General features: G+C 38.6%; 1 protein-coding gene across 1 annotated transcript; it reads left to right on the top strand.

Annotated features, from left to right (window-relative positions):
• Window positions 1–17,350: 17,350 nt before the first annotated feature.
• LOC149814454 (BTB/POZ domain and ankyrin repeat-containing protein NBCL-like) lies at window positions 17,351–20,561 on the top strand. The gene is made up of 2 exons (XM_089988730.1): window positions 17,351–18,495; window positions 19,614–20,561. The coding sequence occupies exons 1-2, from the start codon at window positions 18,043–18,045 to the stop codon at window positions 20,511–20,513; spliced, it is 1,353 nt and encodes a 450-aa protein (XP_089844856.1). The 5' UTR covers window positions 17,351–18,042; the 3' UTR covers window positions 20,514–20,561.
• Window positions 20,562–22,398: the final 1,837 nt, after the last annotated feature.

Below are 22,398 nucleotides of genomic sequence, written 5' to 3'. Positions count from 1 at the left end.
TAATGAGAAGCGGACTCCTTGAACAAGAAATGTCAGAAAGAGATGATTGTAGAGAGAGAGTGTGTGGTAGTGAGAATAAGAACTCTTCTGTTTCTCTCTACCACGATCACTCTCTCACATTAGGGTTAGGGTTAGGGTTAGGGTTAGGGTTAGGGGCTTACACGAAAGAGTTTGTGCCACCACTACCGACAATAGTGTCAGCAAGTGTACGCACACGTGTCAAGAGGGGGTGGCTGCGTGTGCACCTTGGATGTTTACTTGGTGGATTGGCTGATAATTCAAGAATGGTCAAAGCTCTGCTTTGCCCGTCATCATTTTTGGGGGTCAGGGGGGTACTGGTGGGGGTCTTCACATGCTCAACTGTTATGCAGCTTCTGTCACATCAGAATCCAATTCCCACCACCCCCACCCAAACAAAAGTACAAACAATTACTGTCCATAACAGTACCTCTCTCTCTCTCATCGCCTAGTACCATCATCGTATATGAATGTATAAACCAATACTTTTCATATATATGTAGTAACTAATATTAGCTATAGTATAGAGTATCACACTCTCTAACTAAACCTCGTAGATACCGGCTTTATTTCATCAATTTAACTCCAAAATTGGAAATGCAGTTTTGATAAACTGGTTTGGACCTAAAAACATGGTTTTTTCATTCATGAAATTTGTACACATTGTAGACCAATGAATTTTGAAGCCTTTATGAAAAACTACTATGAATTTTGAAGCCTTTATGAAAAACTATTTATACATTGTGATCGAATGTTCTAAACATGTTTTTTACCAAACCAACCATATAGAATATATCTACAGTTTTTTTTTTCTTTTGCAGAAATGCACGTCATAATGTGATTAATCCACTAAACTCTAAGAACATCAAGGACCTCCGAAGAAAGCCCCCAGTCAATCCTGTCATAAGCTTTAATGAGATATGTGTTGAATAAAATCGTCTTCTTCTTGCTGGCCTCTAAAGAATGCATCTTCTCATGTGCAATCAGGATACTCTCTTGAATCGATCTTCCCTTTGAGAAAAACTCGTTGGTTCTCAGATATAATTCTTGGGTGGATGCTCCGCATCAGGGTCACCATGACCTTGGTAATGATAATTGTAAATGACATTGCATAGACTAATGGATCGAAAGTCTTTCGATTTGTAGGCACCATCAATCTTCATCTTCAGGATAAGGGATATGTGAGTAGCATTGATTCTCTGTAAAATCAAAACTGTAACGAAAAGAGACTTAACAACAAGAAAATCATCTAAATTAATAAGATGCCGATATTTTTGGAAAAAATGGATAGTAAAATCGTCTGGCCCCATAGCACCCATCCGCCTTCAATTTGAACATAGCTTGTTTGATTTCCTCTCCTAAAATTGGAGCATCCTGTTGGATTTTGGATCGGATCAGATCCAACTTGAATGTGACCCATATTGATATGGGCACATCAAGGGATGTGCATGGTAGAGGCTTTTGGGTTTTGGGGGGTTACAAGACAGCTATGAGGTCTGTTCATTCATGATCATTAGAGACCTTCACTAGTACTCGTTATAAACACATTATAGACCCATTATGGGCCTCCTTCAGATCTCTTTATAAATAAGAGAGATTCTTGATGAGGACTATACCATGAGGTCATACGTGGTTGTTGAGTGTCACATTCGTGTGCGATCACTCTCTTTGGGTTCAAGGGTCCTGCTCACTTTCGACTTGACGGTCTGGGCTCAACGTGGGTGCAGATAGGTTGAGGAGAATGCCAACCACCCACTTCCATCAAAGCACCATTCAGATCGTCCAAGGCCACGTCTGGTAAGTGGCTCCGCAATCCAATTTATGCTAACACATCCAACATATCATTCTCCAAATCAGTCACAGTGGGATAAGTGATGCCCTCAAAGTCGTCCTCTCCAACCAACTTGGAGAATAGAGACAAAAAAATCTATAGCTTCCTAATCCTTCGCCCAACTCTTCCTACATGACCTCAAAAGCGCCATCCTCACAGAGAATAGCGACACATTCCTCTGCAGATTTTGCTTGAATTTGGGTTGAAAAAATCGAATTATTTAGTTCTCTGTCAAATATATTTTTGTCTCAAAAAACATTCCTCCTGTTTGAGAGACCTCTGGAGCTCCTCCCTCAAGATATTACATGTCTACAGCTGAATCCTCGCCCTCATCCACCAACCACTGGACATCTATCAGATCATCTTCAAGCTTCCTTTTACGCTCTTCCACATCACCCATTTGCCCTGCATTCCAAATTTTAAGTCTCCGTTTAACTTCATCCAGCTTTGCTGTGACAATAAACACAGGAATCCCCCACACTGGGTCTTGCCATGACTGCTCAATAATTTGTGAACGTTCTGGAAGTAGTGCCCATATTTTAAAAAATTTAAAAGAAGATTTACACTTCTGACGAACTGAAGAAGAATTAATACTTAAGCCCAAATAGTCCCAGATCAAACACAGAATGAACTCCATAGACGAATCATGAAAACGAAACATCCACTGTGCATTGACAAAGATGCGATCAATCTTGAATGCCTTGAAAAAACGACCCTGCTAGTTGTTATTCCTGACAGCATCATTATGAAGTTACATCATATGACAATTGATAATAAAATCATTGAATTCCTGCATGGCTAAATAATCCAGGGAAAACCTGATGACATTCCAATCGCCACTAACCACCCATGGCAGATCTCACTGATATTGTCTAATATGGTAAAAAGAAAGTTGTCAGCGAATGTAATAGTTGTGAGTATATACTATAGACACCAAAATCTTATCCCCTCTAAATGTCACTAACATTGATATAGCTTGATCCATTGCACTGACAAATTCAACATCAGCGGGTTTTAGATTCAAAAAACAGAGAACCCAACAAGTATAACAACATTCAAAATTGCTAAGGCATTCACAGTGAGGGAAATTTGTACGAACTTTAGGCAGGGGCTCACTAGTAATCTTCGTCTCCAACAAGATGAAAATGTCAGCTTTACACTTGTTCATTTGAGGAAGGATCTCTCGACGAGCCAAGCCCGTCCCAACCCTCTTATATTCCAAGTTATGAGCTTCATTGCACATCAACAGTTGGTGTTAGGACCGACGACTAGCAACAGTTGCCCCATAAACATCATTGGAATTTACACTCTAACCCATGGCACCCTATGTCATGATATCAACAACCTTCCTTTCTTTAGAAGGCATACCCTCTAAGAAGATGCCCATTGGGACCAACACATGAGTAACCAGGTTAACCATGTTCATTAGGGTCTTGCAAAAGTGGGGATTGACTCCCCACCTTAGACTCTACTTGAAGAGTTGGTGTTACTTTGCTTGTGTGGGACTGCTCGTGAGACCTTTTCTTTTTCATCCTACCCTTTGGCCCAAGGTTGCCAAACTAGGAAGCGGAAGTGGAAAATGATATGAGAAGCGAAAGCGAGAAGCGAGGAATTTTGAAATTTATATGAAGCGGGAAGCTAAGTATCAATTTGAAAGCAAAATATAAATAAAAAATGAAGCAATATGGTAACTGAATAAAAATCAAATAAGAATCAAATAAAACCTAAAATAAAATTGATTATTCTTATATTTCATGATTTTTCAGTAAAAGAGTTAAATTCCATAAGAATCAAACAAGAAGCAATAAAATTGATTATTCTTAAAATCTAACAATGATGGTTACCAATTTAGAGATAGCACATGGAAAGTGAGTGAAAGAGAGATAAAATACATGAAAACATGAAAAGAAACATGATAAAAGCATATAGGAAACATATACCATGTGTGTTAGAAGCATAGAAGAAGTGTGGGAGAATCGAAATTCCCATGAAATTTCGAAAGAGAGGAGTATCGTGCTTCCAAAGCAAGTTTCTGAGAAGCACGCTTCCCACCTACCTAAGAAGCTTTCAGTAACTTTGCTTTGGCCTTAGTGTCTTATTGGATCCCCAACCCAGTCCAAAAATTATTATGGATCCTTCACCCAACCCAAGAACCATATTCAATGGTTCCTCATCCCCTAAGAGATGTGCATGCCCACTAGACTTTCCTTGCATGGGTTCCTTCTTCTACCAGATGCATACTCATGCATCAAAAGCACAAATACAACACACACAGGTCTCCCAGCCTATTCTCGAGGTGATTCACTAGAACTCCAAGCTCAATAGCCCTTACTCGAGCTCAAAACATCAAAATTTGAAACATAAGAGTCAACTTTTCTGAACAAAGGAGTTGACCTTTAAGCCAAACAGTACTTAAACCATATACAAAAGTTGACTCTTGGGTCAACCAGCTCTTAAACAACTCACAGTAGTCGACTCTCCTATTTCAAGAGTCGACTTATAAGGTGCAGAGGTCAACTCTTCTCAAAAGGAGTCAACTCTCCTGCTGTAGGGGTCAACTCTCAATCTACAAGAGTAAACTCTGCAGGGAGTAGGAGTCAACTCTTTTAAAAACATGGCTGACTCTTTTGAAAGGGCTCGACTATTCAAAATAAGAGTCAACCCTTTTCAAAAGCAAGAGTCGACATTGTCTAGATAGAGGAGTCGACCCCAGTAAACAGGAATCGACCCGACCCTCAGGTCTTCCTAACCTCTACCAAGCAGTAGGGGTAGACTCCTGTTCAACAGGGGTTGACTCCTACACTTTATAGATTAGGGTAGCTCCACCAAAAAATCATTTTGAGCTACGATATTTCACCAAATGGTGGCTCTACCACCATCAAACTTCATTCCAACATGCTAGGAGTTAAAATGAACAATCACAACATACATGGTTCATAAAAATGCCAAGTTTATAACAATTTTAGGCAATCATATCATGAATATGAACTTGAACTGCATAAGCTAATATATATATATATATATATATATATATATATATATATATTTTTACAACCCAAGATTCATCTTTTCTAAGCTCTCAACTACAGATTTTGTGCTTAACTTATCAATTCCAACATAGCTCTATCAAATAGCTAGCACATTAACATAGTTGAAAGCATGTAAATTCAAGAAACATGTTAAATCATACATTCTTCACATAGAATCGGTTGTACACACAGTTTCTAAAATATCATCTTTGAAAACCTAATTTTTTCTCAAAAACTAATAGTCTAGATTTAGAAGAAACACACTTGAAAATATCCACATGTTAAATCATAAAATTTCTGGTTTTTAACACACTTTGTAATGTGAAAGAACTACATGATTTTTATTCATATAATAGGTACATAAATCAGTTTTTTAAACACTTTTTTAACAAAGAAGAACTACATAAACTTTGGTTCATTTAACAAGTACAAATATTCGATTTTAAACACTTTTCTAAGGGTAAAGAACTATAAAAGTTTTAGTTTATATAACAGGTACAAAAATTAGATTACAAACATTCTTTGCAATATAAACTAATTCAGATTTGCATATCCATGATTTACCACATCAATAAAGACACATTTTTGTTCTTAAAACTTATCTTGAGCAAAGACACCAGAAAAAGTACATGGTTTAATTGAAAATTCATGAAAAATATGAGTGAAGATCAAAGATACAACAAACATAGGTCCAACCAACATATGCACGACTGTTATAGGCTGGTTCCACCAAATCCTAAGCTAGACAATTCAAAATCGCATACCGTCCATTATATACCTCACATAACCCACTCAGAAGTCAACTCTCCTGAGCATAAGAGATGACACTTGAGCTAAACAAGCATAAACTACAATCAGGATTCGACTCTTGTGTTGTAGTTGTCAACTCTAGAGGTGCAAGAGTCAACTTGCACTGCAAGGGGCAACTCTTGCATTCAAGTGTCATCTCTGCAAAATTGCAGGAGTCGACTCTTGGATCCTAGGAGTCGACTCTTCTGCCTCACACAATACCAAACAGAGAGTTACACTATAGTTGTGTTGTGATCTATAGGAGTTGACCCTTGAGTCAACAATAACCTGAAAATGCACATAAGCCGACCCCATAACTGAAGGAGTCTACCCCTAAGACATTTTAGTTTGGCTCTACACTTTCAAAACTCTGAAATCTCAGGGTTTGAAGCATTTAACTTGAATGAAAATCAACCAAACACATCTAGAGGTGTCTCAAATCGATTCTCCATATCAACAACCACAAACATCACTAACAATCAATTTTTTTCAACATATGAAAACATTTGAAACATGATATTAAACAAACATCACAACACAACTACATGTAGTCCTAGCATACTCACTATCTATGAAATGGAGTATCGAGCACTTACTTTGCAACGCTATATCTGACAGAAATAATACCACAAAAGTGCACAACATGCACCACCAACACTCTATATGCAGCTCCTACACACAATACAAGTTTCCTCCAACTGCAACCTACAAGCTAGGGAAATCGTCCACTCCAAACCGCGCCTTCATGCGAAGTAGGATACCTTTGCACGTCGTTCCAACTACAGCAACACTTCTATGTTGGTGCAGCTCGACCACAAGATGATGGTGAAGCAGGTGGGTCATCCACCAAGGGAGGATGAGGTGATAGTGTAGGGAGAAGAAGAGAGTGAGTGTAAGAGTGAAGTAAGAGAGTTAGCCAAGAGAGAGAAAAGAGAGAGATGCAATGGCCTGAGAGGGGTTCAAATACAATTTTCAACATAAATGGGTATGGATCTGGCACACTGAATCCAGATCCAATTGGGTTCTAACGAGATCCCAACCAGCTAGGAGCATGGACTCCTAATTAGCCCACTAGCTGGGTTAACTAGGTCCCAACCTAGTTGGTCTAAATAAAAAGAAAACAACCAAAATAAGAGTCTGCCACTTGGCATGGGTCTAGCTGACCATGGCAGGTCTAACCTGATGAGGTTGGCTAAGCTGGGCGGCAGCTGCAACTGTTGTCTCATCCGCAAAGATTGAATTGCCCCTAAAAAAAATTCTTTGGCCCAATGAGCCCATTTCTAGCCTTTTTTAAAACTCAAAACTATTGAAATACCAATCTCACTAAATAGAAAAATTTTGGATGTGTCTCCCATGCAGTTGACTGACTTGGTCAACACTAGGTTGGACAACTATGTCTTCCAAGACAAAAATGCTCCTAGAATAACTCAAAATTCACCAAAATTCCTCTAAAACTTGTCAGGCATGCTCCGAACTCATTACAACTTTAATTTTGATGAAATAATGACCATTCTTCTCAAAAAAATCATAATAACACAACTAAACATGTCAATTGCATGAAAAAATTATCTATATTGCAAATTTATCGATATTACAAACATTAAAAAAAATACCAGATATTACATTTCACCTTCCATAAATCCAATCATTTGCATCCACGTAAAGTGTTGCATCATTTTAGAATACCTTGGCCCCGAGAGGAACATTATTTTTTTTCCTTTATCTTCTCTAGTCTCAAGACTCAATTTTTGACTGGCATAACGATATGATCCCCCTCCAACAACATCAGATCAACTTCTAGCCATAGATGATAAACCCTCACTAGGATCCCATTGCTTCAAGCCAATTGAAAATGAACGAGTTTCTCCCACCACATCCGTCATTGGACACCCTTCTCTCCTTTGTTTCAATTTGGAGGCTTAATGAATAAGAAGATTTCAAGGGAAACTAACTTGCTAATCATCTAGGCATACCAAGAAATCAAGATCAGGTTGTATATATATATGGTGCTTTAGAAGGTACCAAATTATATGAAACTATTGAGTTATAAATCATAGGTTCAAGTTTTATCAACCTAATTTGACCACATTGATCCCTTGAAGAAGGTTTTTTGCTAAGGATCAAACCTTGGATCATGTTATTTCGATTCAAAAATATGATTTTTGAAGTCATGAAATTTGAGTGCATTATAGACGGTTCACTTCTTAAGCCCTTAAAAAAACCTACTTATGTGTCACAATCATATGATTGAAAACTCATTTCTCACTAAACAAACATTGCAAATGACATCCATAAGTTTTAATTAAAAAAAAACTAAAAAGTATGACTTTTTGCTCAATAGTTACTTGTAGCCCACACAATCCAATGCATATTATGATTGTAGAGGGATTTGGTATCGGGCCAAGTTAGGTGAATTTTCATGTGGGACGAGTGTTTAAAGTGACCAGCTGGGCTTTGACCTTGTCGAGTACGAGTTTGAGCATTTACAGGTCCCAATTCATTGCCCTTGATTAGGAGTTTTGAAATGGACTTTATGGCAATTATTGTAGACAGTAGGAAAAGGAGAGGAACCTACTTTGAATGGGGTGCATATTTCGTTGAAAGGGTAAGATATGAGAGAGAAATGTGGTTGTATTCACGAGACAAGGGTGTTGGCACAAGCAACATGGGTGGGGCCCAGCGGAATCAAAAAAAAAAGTAAAGGGGAGCCCACATTTGCTTGTGCACCGAGGAGATTGTGCCCCGCAATGGAAAAGGTTAGGGATCAAGGGGGGGTGAGTGCCCACAGGATGGACTCACCCTTGGGCTCTTGTCCCTCATGGGTGGCCAGGGATCACCCCACCCACAAAAAAGTTCTTTGTCCACTTGAGCCCAATTCCTTTCTTGCCTAATAAAATCATTCGCAAAACTTTCCCCTTTCATTTTCCTACACACCACCCTAGGTAGAGTCAAATCAATGGTAGGCCTAAATAGCAAAATTGATCCAATTGGTGCAATCTTCTGGTTGTCAGAGTCGGTTTCTGAATCGAATAAAAAAATCTTGGCAGTCAGTGGAATCAAATAAAAAATTTTGTTTATTTAAGCACATGATATATATATATATATATATATATATATATATATATATATATATATATATATATATATATATATATATATATATACTTGTTGCTGTCTACAGTACGTGCAATCTAGTTGAAAAATCATATCTGCAAAGTTGTATCCTTTCAATTTGATCTCATAGGTGTGTTCAACATGTCTTTTTTGCTAGGAAATGCACCTTGAATCATATTTTTTTGACATAGAAATATGATTTTTTTATTCCTAAAATTTGGACACTTTATAGGCTGTTGATTTTTTAAGCCCTCAAAAAATGTGTTTATTGGTTGCGAATACACGATCCAAGACCTATTTTCTACTAAACAAACCATGTAAGGTTAAATCACAAAAAAATTGCAAAAAAGTAAAAAAGAATGGTTTCTACTTAGATTGAATGTACAAAAGTCTAAATTTGTATATATATATATATATATATACATATATATATATATATATATATATATATATATATATATATATATATTCTATTAAATAAAACATGGAGATCACATCTATGGGTTTTAGATTAAACAAAAAACACATGCAAGTATGTTTTCCAAAGGGTTTTGGGGTGGTCTGCGAGATAAATGGTCTGGAAGATACATATCTGTTTCTCTCTCTATCTATATATATTTGATTAAAGTTTGCCGCAATCATTTGTATGTATAAATGACTTCAAAAACTTTAATTGTTTTATTTTTTGTTGTTTTTTGTGGAACTGACTCCATGGATGTGATCTACACCCTTCTTTTAAAAGGAACTAACTTTTGAATCACAGGAATCCAATGTGTTTACAAACTCATAAAAATATATTTTTTCATCGAAAAAACATGATCCAAAGGTCAATTCCCAATAAATCTACCATGCTGATCGTCTACCAGGTTAAATTAGTTAAAAAAAACACACACACATTGTTCCCAATTGGGGGCTGTTGCCAATTCAACCGGATACAACTGAATCATAACTGAGTCGGCCAATTCAATAGGGAGCCTGAGTCGGCCACATAATCGAATTTAAAAGGGGCTGATTTAGGACAATTCGATTCGATTTGATAATACTGCAAAATACCAAGTAAAAAAGCACATGATTCCCAATCGTTATGAATGCATTACTTAGGCCATATTTATTGTCAACATGTCAAGGATAAACCTACCCTTAAGATGTGTTCCACAACCTAACAGTCCCTACATCAGTAGCAATTAACCTAACACGCCATTCAAGTGAGTTTTGCATCATATTAAGGTTTGGGTAAAAATTGCATAATGGAGTTGCCTCCTTGTTCGCAAATGGCCTAATCAGGTTAAAAATGTGAGTAATAGTTAAAAATAATAATTTGAAGTCCTGCTTTTGTATTTTCTTGGGATAGAATATTAATGTTGCCTGCCTCACCCTCTTCCTCTTTCTTCTTATTATTGGTATCTTGTATTATTGTTTGTCATTATTAGATTGGAATTTTTTTACTTTAAGGGTGAAATGCCCTTTACACAAAAGCATATGCACTCGAAGATCTATCACCAAAGGTGATCAAGGTCTAGTCATATCAACTCCCACCTTTAAGCCAATAAACCTTCATCAATATCTAAGTCTCAGCCTCGAATCCCTTGGATGCCATGCATCCATAAAGTATGGGATGATGTGTTGGAGAGCACCATCATCGAATGTGGTGCATGATGAGCCCCAGACGCCTTGGAGGGTATATTTTCCATTACAAGATAGGTTCGGCCGACCCCTACCGGTTATACAACTATACCATTGGGTTTTGAACCTGCAATGTCCCAACACAAGGCAGCGTGCACTAGCTGCTCCTACCAGACAAGTTTTTCACCAATTTAGCTGTGAGGTAGATCCCAAGGGGTTGCTCATATGATTTCAAGCTCATGGGTGGGAAGCAGAGGCTCCCAAGGAAGAGGTGCACTCATGGAGTTTTATGCCTGGAATGGCAATGATAGGTACAGTAGGCTAAGAACAACGTGGTTAGGTCTTCAATCTTGGATGCAGTTTCTTTGTGTAATAATAAAAAAGAACACCAGCTACGTGACACTTCTTCCTTGTTAATGTCTCCTTGTGGTGGGACGTTGCAGGTTCAAACCCCAGTGGTACGTTGAATAGTAACTGGTGGGGTCTGCCTAACACGCAGCTTGCCTTTCAAAAGAAAAGACATTGAAGTCTTATCAACTTACCTCGCAAGGAGGCAAGCTCATTAAGTGACCCAGTTTTCGGCGAGGGATCATTGTCATAAAAAAAAACATTGAGGTCTTATCAACTTGTGATTTCCATAATTTGGCAAGAATTCATGTCAATGACTAAAACTTCATGTTTTAAGAACAGTGACATGAGAATGGATTGTTACCACTTACCACACTAAAAAGGAAAAAAAATGTTTTTTTTTTTTTGTTAGAGATGAGCCAATCATGAATGTGATATGCCAAGGCAACTCTGCCACTAGAAATGAATGTATTAATTTCAATTTAAGAAACAATTATGCTTTTCAGATTTCAAAGCGTTTCGTGGAAGTACGCAAAAGGTGGTATATTTTATTCCCTTGATATGTCTCCTTAAAGACGATGACTGTCTAAGATTCCCAGCTTAGTGTGTCCTCAATTACGTTCAATCATTTCGTTATAATTGAAAGCTTGGTTCTTAATTTGTAGAAGTATTGCAGAAATATGAATGTATTTCAGACTTTTATGCTCTCTCTCTCTCTCTCTGTGTCTCTCTCTTTTCTGCAAGTGAATTTTTCAATGTCAAATGCAATTTTGCCACCGCAAAAGGGACAGCTTAGTTGGAGCTGGCTTGGGCTGCCACCATCATATTTGAGATTTTTTATTGTTATATGCTTAAACTTGTTTTTTAAAAATGATTCCAAGTGCTTAATTGTGCACAAATTGGAAAAGGTCCCTCTAAAACTGCCTGCTGATGATTAGTGATGCTACACTAAATCAATATCACTGATAAGATGGACACTTTTGATATGATTACTTGGCAAAAGAAAAACAATAAATTGCCAAAAATAACACCATTTTTTTGAAAAACTAGTGATTTTATTTTGTGCAGGGTCCTCAAAAACCGATACAATCCCAAGAAAATTTGTGCGCCATTGATTTTTTTATGTTCTTTATGCCCAATTACCTGTCCTAATTTATGGTCCAAAAGATGATTTTTACTAAAGCAAATTATGTAGATCACATTAGTACGACTAGTTTAAAAAAAAAAAGATAAAAATGAAATAAATCAAAATTAGGAACACACACCCTTCTACCTCTAGGAAGAACCAATTATTTAGCAAAATGTGCATGTACATGGTGTGCATTTGTGTGTGTTTCACGTGTACAAAGAGGTTTTAGGAAGCGTGTGGCAGACTTTTACAGGGCTTGCTTTTCAAACTCAACATAGCAATCATGCAATCCAATTTCCACACGAGAGAGAGAGAGAGAGAGAGAGAGACTGATATTTTGTCCTCTTGAAAAAAAAGGAGGCCTGATATTTTGTGCCTTTTACGGTTTCATTAGTTTTTTTTATCAGAGGCAGTAATATTTGGAAACAAAGTTAGAGACATTTGGCAGCATGGAGGCAATTTGTGAAGCACTGGAGAACAGAACAAACAATCCCACCACTGGTGACCAATAATTGCTTTTAGCAGCAGCACTACCGATGAGTGAAAAGATCAGGTGCAATATGATTGCACAAAAAATTGTGCATTAAGTATCCCATCACCCTCCATGGTCTTGGGTCCCACACCTGACAGGCCCTGTCCTCAAGATTGAGGGTGATGGGGTGCTTAATGCACAATTTTTTGTGCAATCATATTGCACCCTATCCGGACTCCACCGCTGAGTGAAAATGCCTATATTATGTTTCCACGATGATGGAAACGCTGCAAATTCTTCATGGTCGCTTCGAATTCCTCCTTTCAGCTCCTTTACCACTGTCCGCGGCTAGACCGAAAAGCCCCCTTACAAATTTTACCTTTTTAACCCGTTATGGTAAAAAAGAGTTATCTTGGTGCACTATCATTTCTTTGGGTGTCTGCCGTGTAGTCCTTGGCAGATGCACGAATGCTTTTCAGTTCAAACTCTCTAGTGGGCAATTTACACCTTGTTATATATATATATATATATATATATATATATATATATATATATATATATATATATATATATATATATATATATATAGAGAGAGAGAGAGAGAGAGAAGGGTGTATCATCAAACACTCAAAATGTCCAACACAAATCAGACGAAATTGTGCCGCTGAAACAGTACTTTAGCGGCCGTCGACAAGACCACCATTAAAGCCATATTATTTTGGCACACAAGGCACCGCCATGCAACCGAGGGTCATCCGATATCAGAGGCATTCACTGATACTTGTGTATATATATGTGAAAAATATTTGTTACTAGTGAAGGTAAAGAACTAATGAGATAAAAATCATAGGTGAAAGTTGTATTGACTTAATCTAACCATATACTCTCCTAAAGGAAAGAAAATATCTATCCATATAGATGTGTTCAGCATGGATTGTTTACAAAGATTGTATATATGTACTCGATGTTAGATTGAGTTAAAAAGACTAGGATCATGAGATTTCAATTAGACACCAAGTATAATTGTTTAGCATGGTTTGTTTGCTAAGGACCAAGCCTTGGATCGTACTTTTATGATGAAAAATGTGATGATTTGAGTTATGAAATTTTGGCACATTGTGGGCCGTTGATTTTTGGACCCTTTAAAAACTTAATTGCTTATCATAATCACATGATTCAAAACAAGTTTCACACTAAACAAACCAGGTAGATCACATCTGTAACATTCGATCTACAAAAAATTAGAAATCTTTTAAGAAAAGATCTACTCATTATTTTCTTACCTTTATTAATAGCCAATAATTACCTATATATATAAGAGAGAGAGAGAGAGAGAGAGAGAGAGAAAATATATATGTTGCATAGATATAGCCACCAAATGATAAATATAATTGCATAGAAGTGTTTGACATCATGTTTAATACACCATAAGATCCTATTTTTTGACAAGGTGAAAATCAATGGCTTGCAATTCATGAAAATAAAAGTGGTTTACAAATGATAAAAAATCACACTGGAGTCAACTTTAACACATGAAAATAATAAATAGAACATATTAAACATGTTCTGGAGGTTAGATCTATGTAAATCAAGTATGTACCACCATAAATTGTCCAGTACCAATATATATATATATATATATATATATATATATATATATATATATATATATATATATATATATATATATATATATATATATATATATATATATATATATATATATATAGCTTTGACATGCAGCAAGGAGCACCTCCTATGGTTTTTGAACTATCGAAACTTCATGTCAGGTGACAGACTATAGTCGCCGCTAACCAGGAAGGTGGAGCCCTCATGTGCTGTTAAAATTGCAGATATACAGATATATGTAATAAGGTGATTGAGTCCTTAGTCATTTCATGCTTGGCCTAATCACCCATTCCATGAAGTACTGATGGCTTTGCATCACTCAAATTGATTGATCAAGATTGGCACATAAGTGATATTTGTCAACTAAATTAGTAGTTTATTTCCACCCTTTTGGGACATGTTGACTTCACCATCTTTCATACTCTTCAGATGCAACTAGTTCACCTGGGCTGGATCCTGACCCAAGCCTGTGGGTTGACCTGTATCCTCTCCTATTTGGGGCATCTGTTACCAAGTCCATTATCTATGATCTACATATTTGAATCCCTATATATGGATAAAATACCTCACAATCCTATTGATTGGTAGGACTGGGAATGTTCCTAATTGGACCTGCACCCAAGCCTGAGATGTCAGGTCATGAAGTAATTCAGCTAGTCTTTACCAACAAGTCATGAATTAATTAAGCTTATGTGAAACTGATATGTTTACATTTGCTTCATCCCGCCAGTCTTTTTCTCACAGTATTTCTGTTCATATAAGACAACTTGAAACCGGATGGATTTTTGTTTTGGTCCTCTTGGAATAGTTGCAGAAACTATCATGAGAAAACTGTCTCAGTATCCAAAACAACTTCCTAGTACTGCACCTAGTGATCTTCTTTACTGATTGTCATGCAGGTTACCCAAAGAAAAAACGAAAAACCTTTGAAAACAAAACCTTTTGTAGGGTACATAGTACATGCTACAAAAGCTGCCCTAAATTGAAGGACATAGACAGAGTTTTATGGTGCTAGATGAAGGCCTTCAATATAGAACATGTCTTAGATGGATATTACACCTTTGGGGCATGTTTGGAAGTGAGAAACATACTCAAAGGAAGAGAAAATTTTGTCTATGAAAAGTTTTGACATGATAATTTTTCTAAAATGAAAAAATTTCACTTGTTTGTGTGCATGAAGAGGAGGAGAGGGTGGCTGAGAAGAGAACAGGGGGGCGTGGCTGAGAAGAGAAGAGGAGGGAGGAGGAAGGAGTTAGGACTTGATGTTGTGGGAGAGGGCGTTCTGCTGCCTAATGGTGTATCTGCAGTGATCGGACGACAGTGAACTTGAGGAGGCAGTGGTGATGGTGGGTGGTGGGGAGTGGACCTCATGATTTTCTCTTGGTAGGAAACATTCCTCCACCTTCCCCATGGAGAAATATTTCTTATCAAAAGTGTACTTTTTAGAAAAGCTCTCTTAAAGAAAAAGTCTCTCGTTTTGAAGGGTCAAAAAAAACATACGGATTTTTCATCTCGTGTCACTTTTCTACATATTTCTCACTTTCAAATGTGCCCTTAATGACATGTTTTCAAGGATTTTTTTTTTTAAATTATATAAGAAGTAAAATGGCCTAATTCATGGTAAATCCGTTATTACTTTGAAGGAGGTTTTAATTTTTTTTTTTACTCTTGGCTTCTTGAGAGTAGATAACCTCTTAATGTTTAAATTTACTTTGGAAAAGTGAGGGGCTGCCCTTGTTATCTGGGCTTGAGTGTCAATTTATACATTACCCAGTGGTTAAATTTATACCATCCCATTTCCCTCTAAAAAAAAAAATTTATCCCATCCCATTTATGTGGCATGGATAATAACCAACAAGTCTTGCTATAGCTCAGGCACCCACATCAACCATGTTGACTGACTACAGACTCTATTTCCGATAGGTTGGGCTTGGTGCTGACTGTGTTAACATAAGAGGATTACATGGGTCAATGTGAGTTCGATCATGAGGACACGATTGGAACCACTTAACTCACCTCAGCTCGTTCACTTACATGAACTAATCTTGGGCTCCCGACCGAACCAACTTGACCCGTTGTTCCTGTGACTAAGAGTTGACCAAGAAAAAAGACCAACCCACTGCTGAGTCATAGTCCAAGCCAACCAATGCCTGAACAAAAATGGGACAATCCTAGTGCCATTACTGAACTCTCTGAAATAGAATTCCATCTAGAAGTACCCCATGAAAAACCAAAGAGCACCCTGACCCAGGCAGAGTTGAACCTGGTCAAGCCCATTCGTCCTGTGGATAAATGTGTCTAATGCAGCCTTAATCTGTCAACCCGAATCCTGTGGGGCTACCAATATGGTATACTGCACATATATGTACATATTTAACATTATTTGTATGCATACATATAATACAAATAAATGTATATACATACATAACTTGCATACTTTAAATAGTAGAATGGCAGAGGTTGGCAGATACATGCCGAATAGTGGGGCGAAGGATCTGCAAGAATGACTAGTCAAACGTCATATCGTGTGTTTCAAATCATAAGACAGTCAGTGATGTGTCAATCTAATGGATATAGACATGATGACCTTTAACATTTTCTTTGTATTTCATTGCATTATAAATATTGATATTAACAATAATGTTTTATACCAATTACAGTTAATATATTCAGAAGGCAGGGGTTGGGGGGTGCCCCATCCTCTCAGCCACACGTGTGTGGAACCCCTACGTCTGGCTCATCTAAAGGGGCCCCCCTTCCCCTCCATCAGTCCATCACCTCACCCCTGCACGTATCCCCACGATCCAGCCGACAACACGGTACTCTCTGCTGAAGAGAGACCCAAGGTGCAGGACGTACACTATTGGGGGAAAAAAGAGAAAGTTTTCATTGTGCCTTTTGTGGGCAGCATGCAAAAAAAAACCAGAAAAAATACAATCTGGCCTCAACCCTTGCCAAATTTACCACAATACCATCTCTGACTATGCATGCAATAAATGTAGTAGGAAAGAAACAAAATTGTCTTTATGTTTTGTTGGTTGCACTCACAATTAAGTACTATTTCAAATTGATGCGTGATCCTTGCAAATTAATTCTAATTGTATGCTCACTCACTAGAATGTTGTTAAAATCGGTTCATTAACTGAATTAGTTTTCTGAAAAAAAAAAACAGAATAAATCGGTCTTAATTGGATCAAATCAGATAGTTTTCTTCTTTTTTTGGTGAAATCAGTGTTGATGGGGCGCTCAAATTCTTTGCTTGAGCACTCGAGCCAATGACTCCGTGCATCTTTCAAACTTTTTTTTATAAGAGTGGAGGATAGCAGCTGGAAGACTGAGCTGCTCCTCCCAGAGGTAGAGCTGGGTTTGGTGAAGTCATTAAATAAGCAGTAAACAGAAGAAACCCCAAATAAAACAATCTAAACCAACCTTAATGTTTGGAGACAAGGCGGCTCACTTTCCACAGGCCCCAACTAAACAAATCTTGATCACCCATTAAATATACATTAGTGAATCACTCAACAACATAATCATTACACTAGAAAGCAAGTCTTATCACAGGGTATTATCTAAAAAAAATGGTCGCTTTCCTCCCACTGTGCACTTACCCCAATTAGATTACCAGCAGGACAAAGAAGTCATTTCATGCAAGAACCGTGTGCTATCCCATAAATTGCCACCACCAAATCATTCAGTTCCTTGAATTATATAATTCTTTAATACCTTCACCGCCCATTGCAGCAACAAGAGTTTCTAATCTCTTTCCTCTCCCTGACATTAACACAATTGAATAATGACTTATATAAAAAAAAAAGATAATAAAATGAAAAGGCATCCCATCATCCATCCATGAAGGAGTGAATGTCTTGCTTTTCTCTCCGACCCCCAAAGCCCCTCTCACGGTCTCTCAGATGACATCCTAACTGTGAAAAAAATCCAAACCGAAAAGAAAGCCCCCAAAAATAAAGTAAACAACACTGAGAAAACCATCTGTCCATCCATCTATATCTCAATTTACAGAAGTAAAGAAAGGTCGGGGGAAGGACGGAGAGAGAGAGAGATGAGCTTCGAAGAGTCGATGAAGTCCCTGTCACTGGACTACCTGAACCTGCTGATCAACGGGCAGGCGTTCAGCGATGTGACGTTCAGCGTGGAGGGCCGGCTGGTGCACGCGCACCGGTGCATCCTTGCGGCGAGGAGCCTCTTCTTCAGGAAGTTCTTCTGCGCGCCGGAGGCGGAGGTTATGGTGCGGGGGCAGCAGCAGCCGGGGAGGGTGGGTGGTGCTAATCAGGTCATCCCCGTCAACTCCGTCGGCTATGAGGTGTTCCTGCTGCTGCTGCAGTTCCTCTACAGCGGACAGGTGTCCATCGTGCCGCAGAAGCACGAGCCCAGGCCCAATTGCACCGACCGTGGGTGCTGGCACACCCATTGCACCTCCGCCATAGACCTCGCCCTCGACACCCTCTCCGCCTCTCAGTACTTTGGCGTCGAACAGTTGACGATTCTCACTCAGGTTGGTTGGTTGCTTGGGGGCTCCTGTGATGATGGTGGTGCCTGTTTGTATTTTTGGTGTTATATGCTCTTATTGAAGTTTTTAACTTCTTTTGATTTCTTTTTCTTTTTCTTTTTTTTTTTGGTGGGCGTGGTTTTGTATATTTGTTTATTGTAGATGGTGGGGTAATGAAAGGAACGGAAGAAGAATAGTTGGGTTTTTTATACAGTTCTTGGTGTTTCAACATAGAGGGAATTGGAGTTGGGAGGGTGGAGAGGAGAAATTAATGGGTTTCTTTTTTCTTGTTTTGTGATTTTTGTTTCTGAAGAGGAGGGAAGTGTTTTGGTTTGTAGCAAATCTGATGGGTGGGGAGAGAGATGTGTTGTGATCTTTGTGATGGGTATTGTTGGTATCATCTTATGGGCGCACTCATGGCTAGAAAGGCTTTCTGTGATTGCGTATTGAGAGTTGACACTATTGATTTTTTTTTCCTTTGATTTATCGGGTGTGTTTTCTCTTAAGTGTCTTTTGTTTATTTGGCAGTTTTCTTTAACCCTTTGATTATTTGTTTTTCTTTGTTAGTTAAAAGAAATTGTTTCTGGTAGCTGAAACTTGGGTTCGAAGTTATTTTTCTACTACTGAGAAGACGCTTATGGGAATTCGAGACATGGGGTTCTAATTTTAGTCTAGCAGTACCGTCTTTAAGCCTGAAATATTGCATTTTCTATCACAATCTTTTCTTCTTTAGACCATAAGCCTTGCAGTGAAGAAAAGTTTTGCTGTACATTCTCCTTATAACAGAAAAGTACTTTTAATTCTCTCTCTTTACATGCATAATGCTGATGTATTTTTGCTCTCTCCAAATTGGGTTCACTACATGAGAACTCTATTGCATATCTTTAATTTAATGAATGTGGGTAAGGCGTTTTCTTCAAAAACCAACCTCTTCTTTCCAAACCAAGACAAATAGCAGTTGTGGAAAGAAAAAAGAAAAAGCCAATAAATGTTGACTCGTCGTACTCCATATTACTCGCTGTTATCTTCCTTTTTTCTTTCTGCATAGGCATGTTAAATGCTTGAAAAAGAAAAAGCAAACAAGAAAGAGAGAAGCAGAAACTGTTTTCTTGGTTGAATTGCAGAAACAGCTAGCGGCCATGGTTGAAAAGGCCTCCGTCGAGGACGTGATGAAGGTGCTGATGGCGTCGAGGAAGCAGGAGATGCACCACCTTTGGTCCACCTGCTCCCACCTCGTAGCAAACTCAGGCCTACCCTCAGAGATCCTCTCCAAGCACCTTCCCATAGACTTCGTCTCCAAAATTGAGGAGCTCCGCCTCAATGCCACGCTCTCCCGCCGCTCCCTCCTCCATGACATGGGTGGCGCCACCTCCTCCTCCTCCCCCACTGCCACGACCGGCGACGACAAGCCGCAGAAGATCCGGCGGATGCAGCGTGCACTCGACTCCTCCGATGTCGAGCTCGTGAAGCTCATGGTCATGGGAGAAGGCCTGAACCTGGATGAAGCCCTCGCCCTCCACTATGCTGTCGCAAATTGCAGCCGGGAGGTGGTGAAGGCCCTGCTCGAGCTTGGTGCCGCCGATGTCAACCACCGGGCTGAGCCCAGCCGGAAGACGCCGCTCCACGTTGCCGCAGAGATGGTGAACCCGGACATGGTGGCCGTGCTGCTGGACCACCATGCCGATCCGAACGTCCGGGCAGCCGACAGCGCGACACCGATCGACATCCTCCGGTCGCTCACTTCCGACTTCTTGTTCAAGGGTGCGGTCCCTTGCCTCCCCCACATTGAGCCTAACAAACTGCGGCTCTGCTTGGAGCTGGTGCAGTCTGCTGCGTTAGTCCTCTCCCGGGATGAATGCAATAGTGCCGGAGGTGCCGGTGCCGTGCCTGGCATGGAAGGCCAGATGGTCTATCTCCATCTTGGTGGTGCAGATTTGGGCTGTAAATATGATGGTGAATCCGGGAACGATGGTGAGAGGTACTGTAATCAGATTCCGGGGTCTCTCTATTCTCATGAGTTTTAGACAACTTTCTGTAGCTGTTTTTATTGTCAGAATTTAAATCTCTTGTTACCTTTTTGGTTGTGGAATGGGAGTAAACAAACATGAGGACTCACCACATACTGAAAGTACTCCTCTCACGCTTGAACTTAATTTTTAGCAGCCTTAGGAATTCTTCTGAATCATGTCAGGCACCCAAAGAAGGCCTGTAGTGACTACGAGGTTGCTCAAAAACCCCAGACCCAAATCTCCCCAATATATAATTTTTTTTTCTCTATTGAATGATTTTTTTTTGTTTAACAAGTTTTTTTCCTTTACTGTGATTGTAATGTGTTCCACCGACACCCAATTTTCCTTGAGATCATGATTATGCACCGAATTATCAATCTTGGTATCTGCAGTAGAGAGAAGTCTCTCTCTCTCTCTCTCTCTAGAGTATTATATTATTATTGTTATTGTTACGAGGATTGTGATATAGATTCTCCTTATCTCTTTAGTTGGGAATGAGATCATCCACTTTCTATATATGTCCAAGCTAGAGTTAACCCTTCTTTCTCCATTCGATGTTTCCCAGAAATTGAAGATTTTTAAAGGTGAGGCAGTAGCTCTCCATTGTGACTCTCAGCATCCTCTTCTTTGCTAGCTTTTATGATGGTGGGATGGAAAATTATTAGGTGGTAGTTTTTGCGGTAGACCATGGATGTCCTCTTTTGTTACATGATTGGATCTGCTTCTTGTCATTTTTCAACCACGGTTGAAAAGGGTCTTTGTCTTGCATGAATGCAAAAAAAAACCTGTGTGCACGGCACTCTATATTGATAGCTGCATGATTCCTCCTTTCTTTTTATACCATTTTTACTGGTCTGCTCTTTTCTTCTGCTTTCCTTTTTCCTTTTAGGCCTCTTGTTCCCCTTCTGATTTCAATATTCACTAAATGGGCATCTTGTTCCCTCTTGTGTTTCATGGATGTCCATATTCATATTTTATTTAGTTGATATGTGAGTGCTTTTGCTCTCATATATAATGCGATGCCACCACTGACAGGATGTTTTGTGTAATGTAAAATTTCCACTCTTGCTGTGCTTTTCAAGGGTGTATAATTGATATGGTGAACTTTTCTATGATGCGTATAAGTGTCATTATTCCGTTTTACTCCTGGCAGCAAAATGTGTTGGGCATATATTTTTAGTTGATTCTATGGACATACCTACCATCTATCCTACATTTGAAGGGTTCTATGTGGTCATGATTGTTTCATATAAAAAATAAATGTTTCTTGAAATCCTTCCAATTACATTACGTCTTCTTTCCTTCTTATACGATTCGTTTTGTTATCCTGTATGTTGCTTAACTGGAAAACAGCATGCTAGATCGTGCTTGAGTTATGCAACTGCTTTTGCTGTAGAATGTGTAATTTGTAAACTCTACTTGGTTGTTTGAAGCTATGAGGTTGTGAATATCTAATCCTTAGGGACTGAGAAGTTGAGATAAGGTAGTTCGTACGTTTCCACTGTATGGTGTTATCTCGAATGTAATAGAACCCCTGAAGTTGGATATTAAGCAGATACACAATCCTTGTCATTCAAATTTCTAATTGATGACTATAATTAAATGTAAATGATTGCTATTTGAATTGATAAGTGTTGCAAGAATTTATCAGGACCAAGCATAGATCTCATTGTTTGGATTGATGGACATTTGAGTCAAGGTTCCTCTACTTGGGTTGAGAATTAAATCATAATTAGCAGCATAAGGATGCTCGATGATTGATCGATGCATACTGAATATCTTTAGTTTATCAGAAGTTCAGGCAGAGTGCAAGAACACTTGAAAGAAGTTTCTCCTTTAGCTCACCATACTAATCAAGTTTCCTTTGGTTAGGTTGTGATATCCATAAACATTAGACCAG

The sequence above is a fragment of the Nuphar pumila genome, chromosome 15 (assembly GCF_984573655.1).
Source record: "Nuphar pumila chromosome 15, dmNupPumi1.hap1.1, whole genome shotgun sequence".
NCBI classification, from domain to species: Eukaryota; Viridiplantae; Streptophyta; class Magnoliopsida; order Nymphaeales; family Nymphaeaceae; genus Nuphar; species Nuphar pumila.
This window is presented reverse-complemented; position numbering and strand designations above follow the sequence as displayed.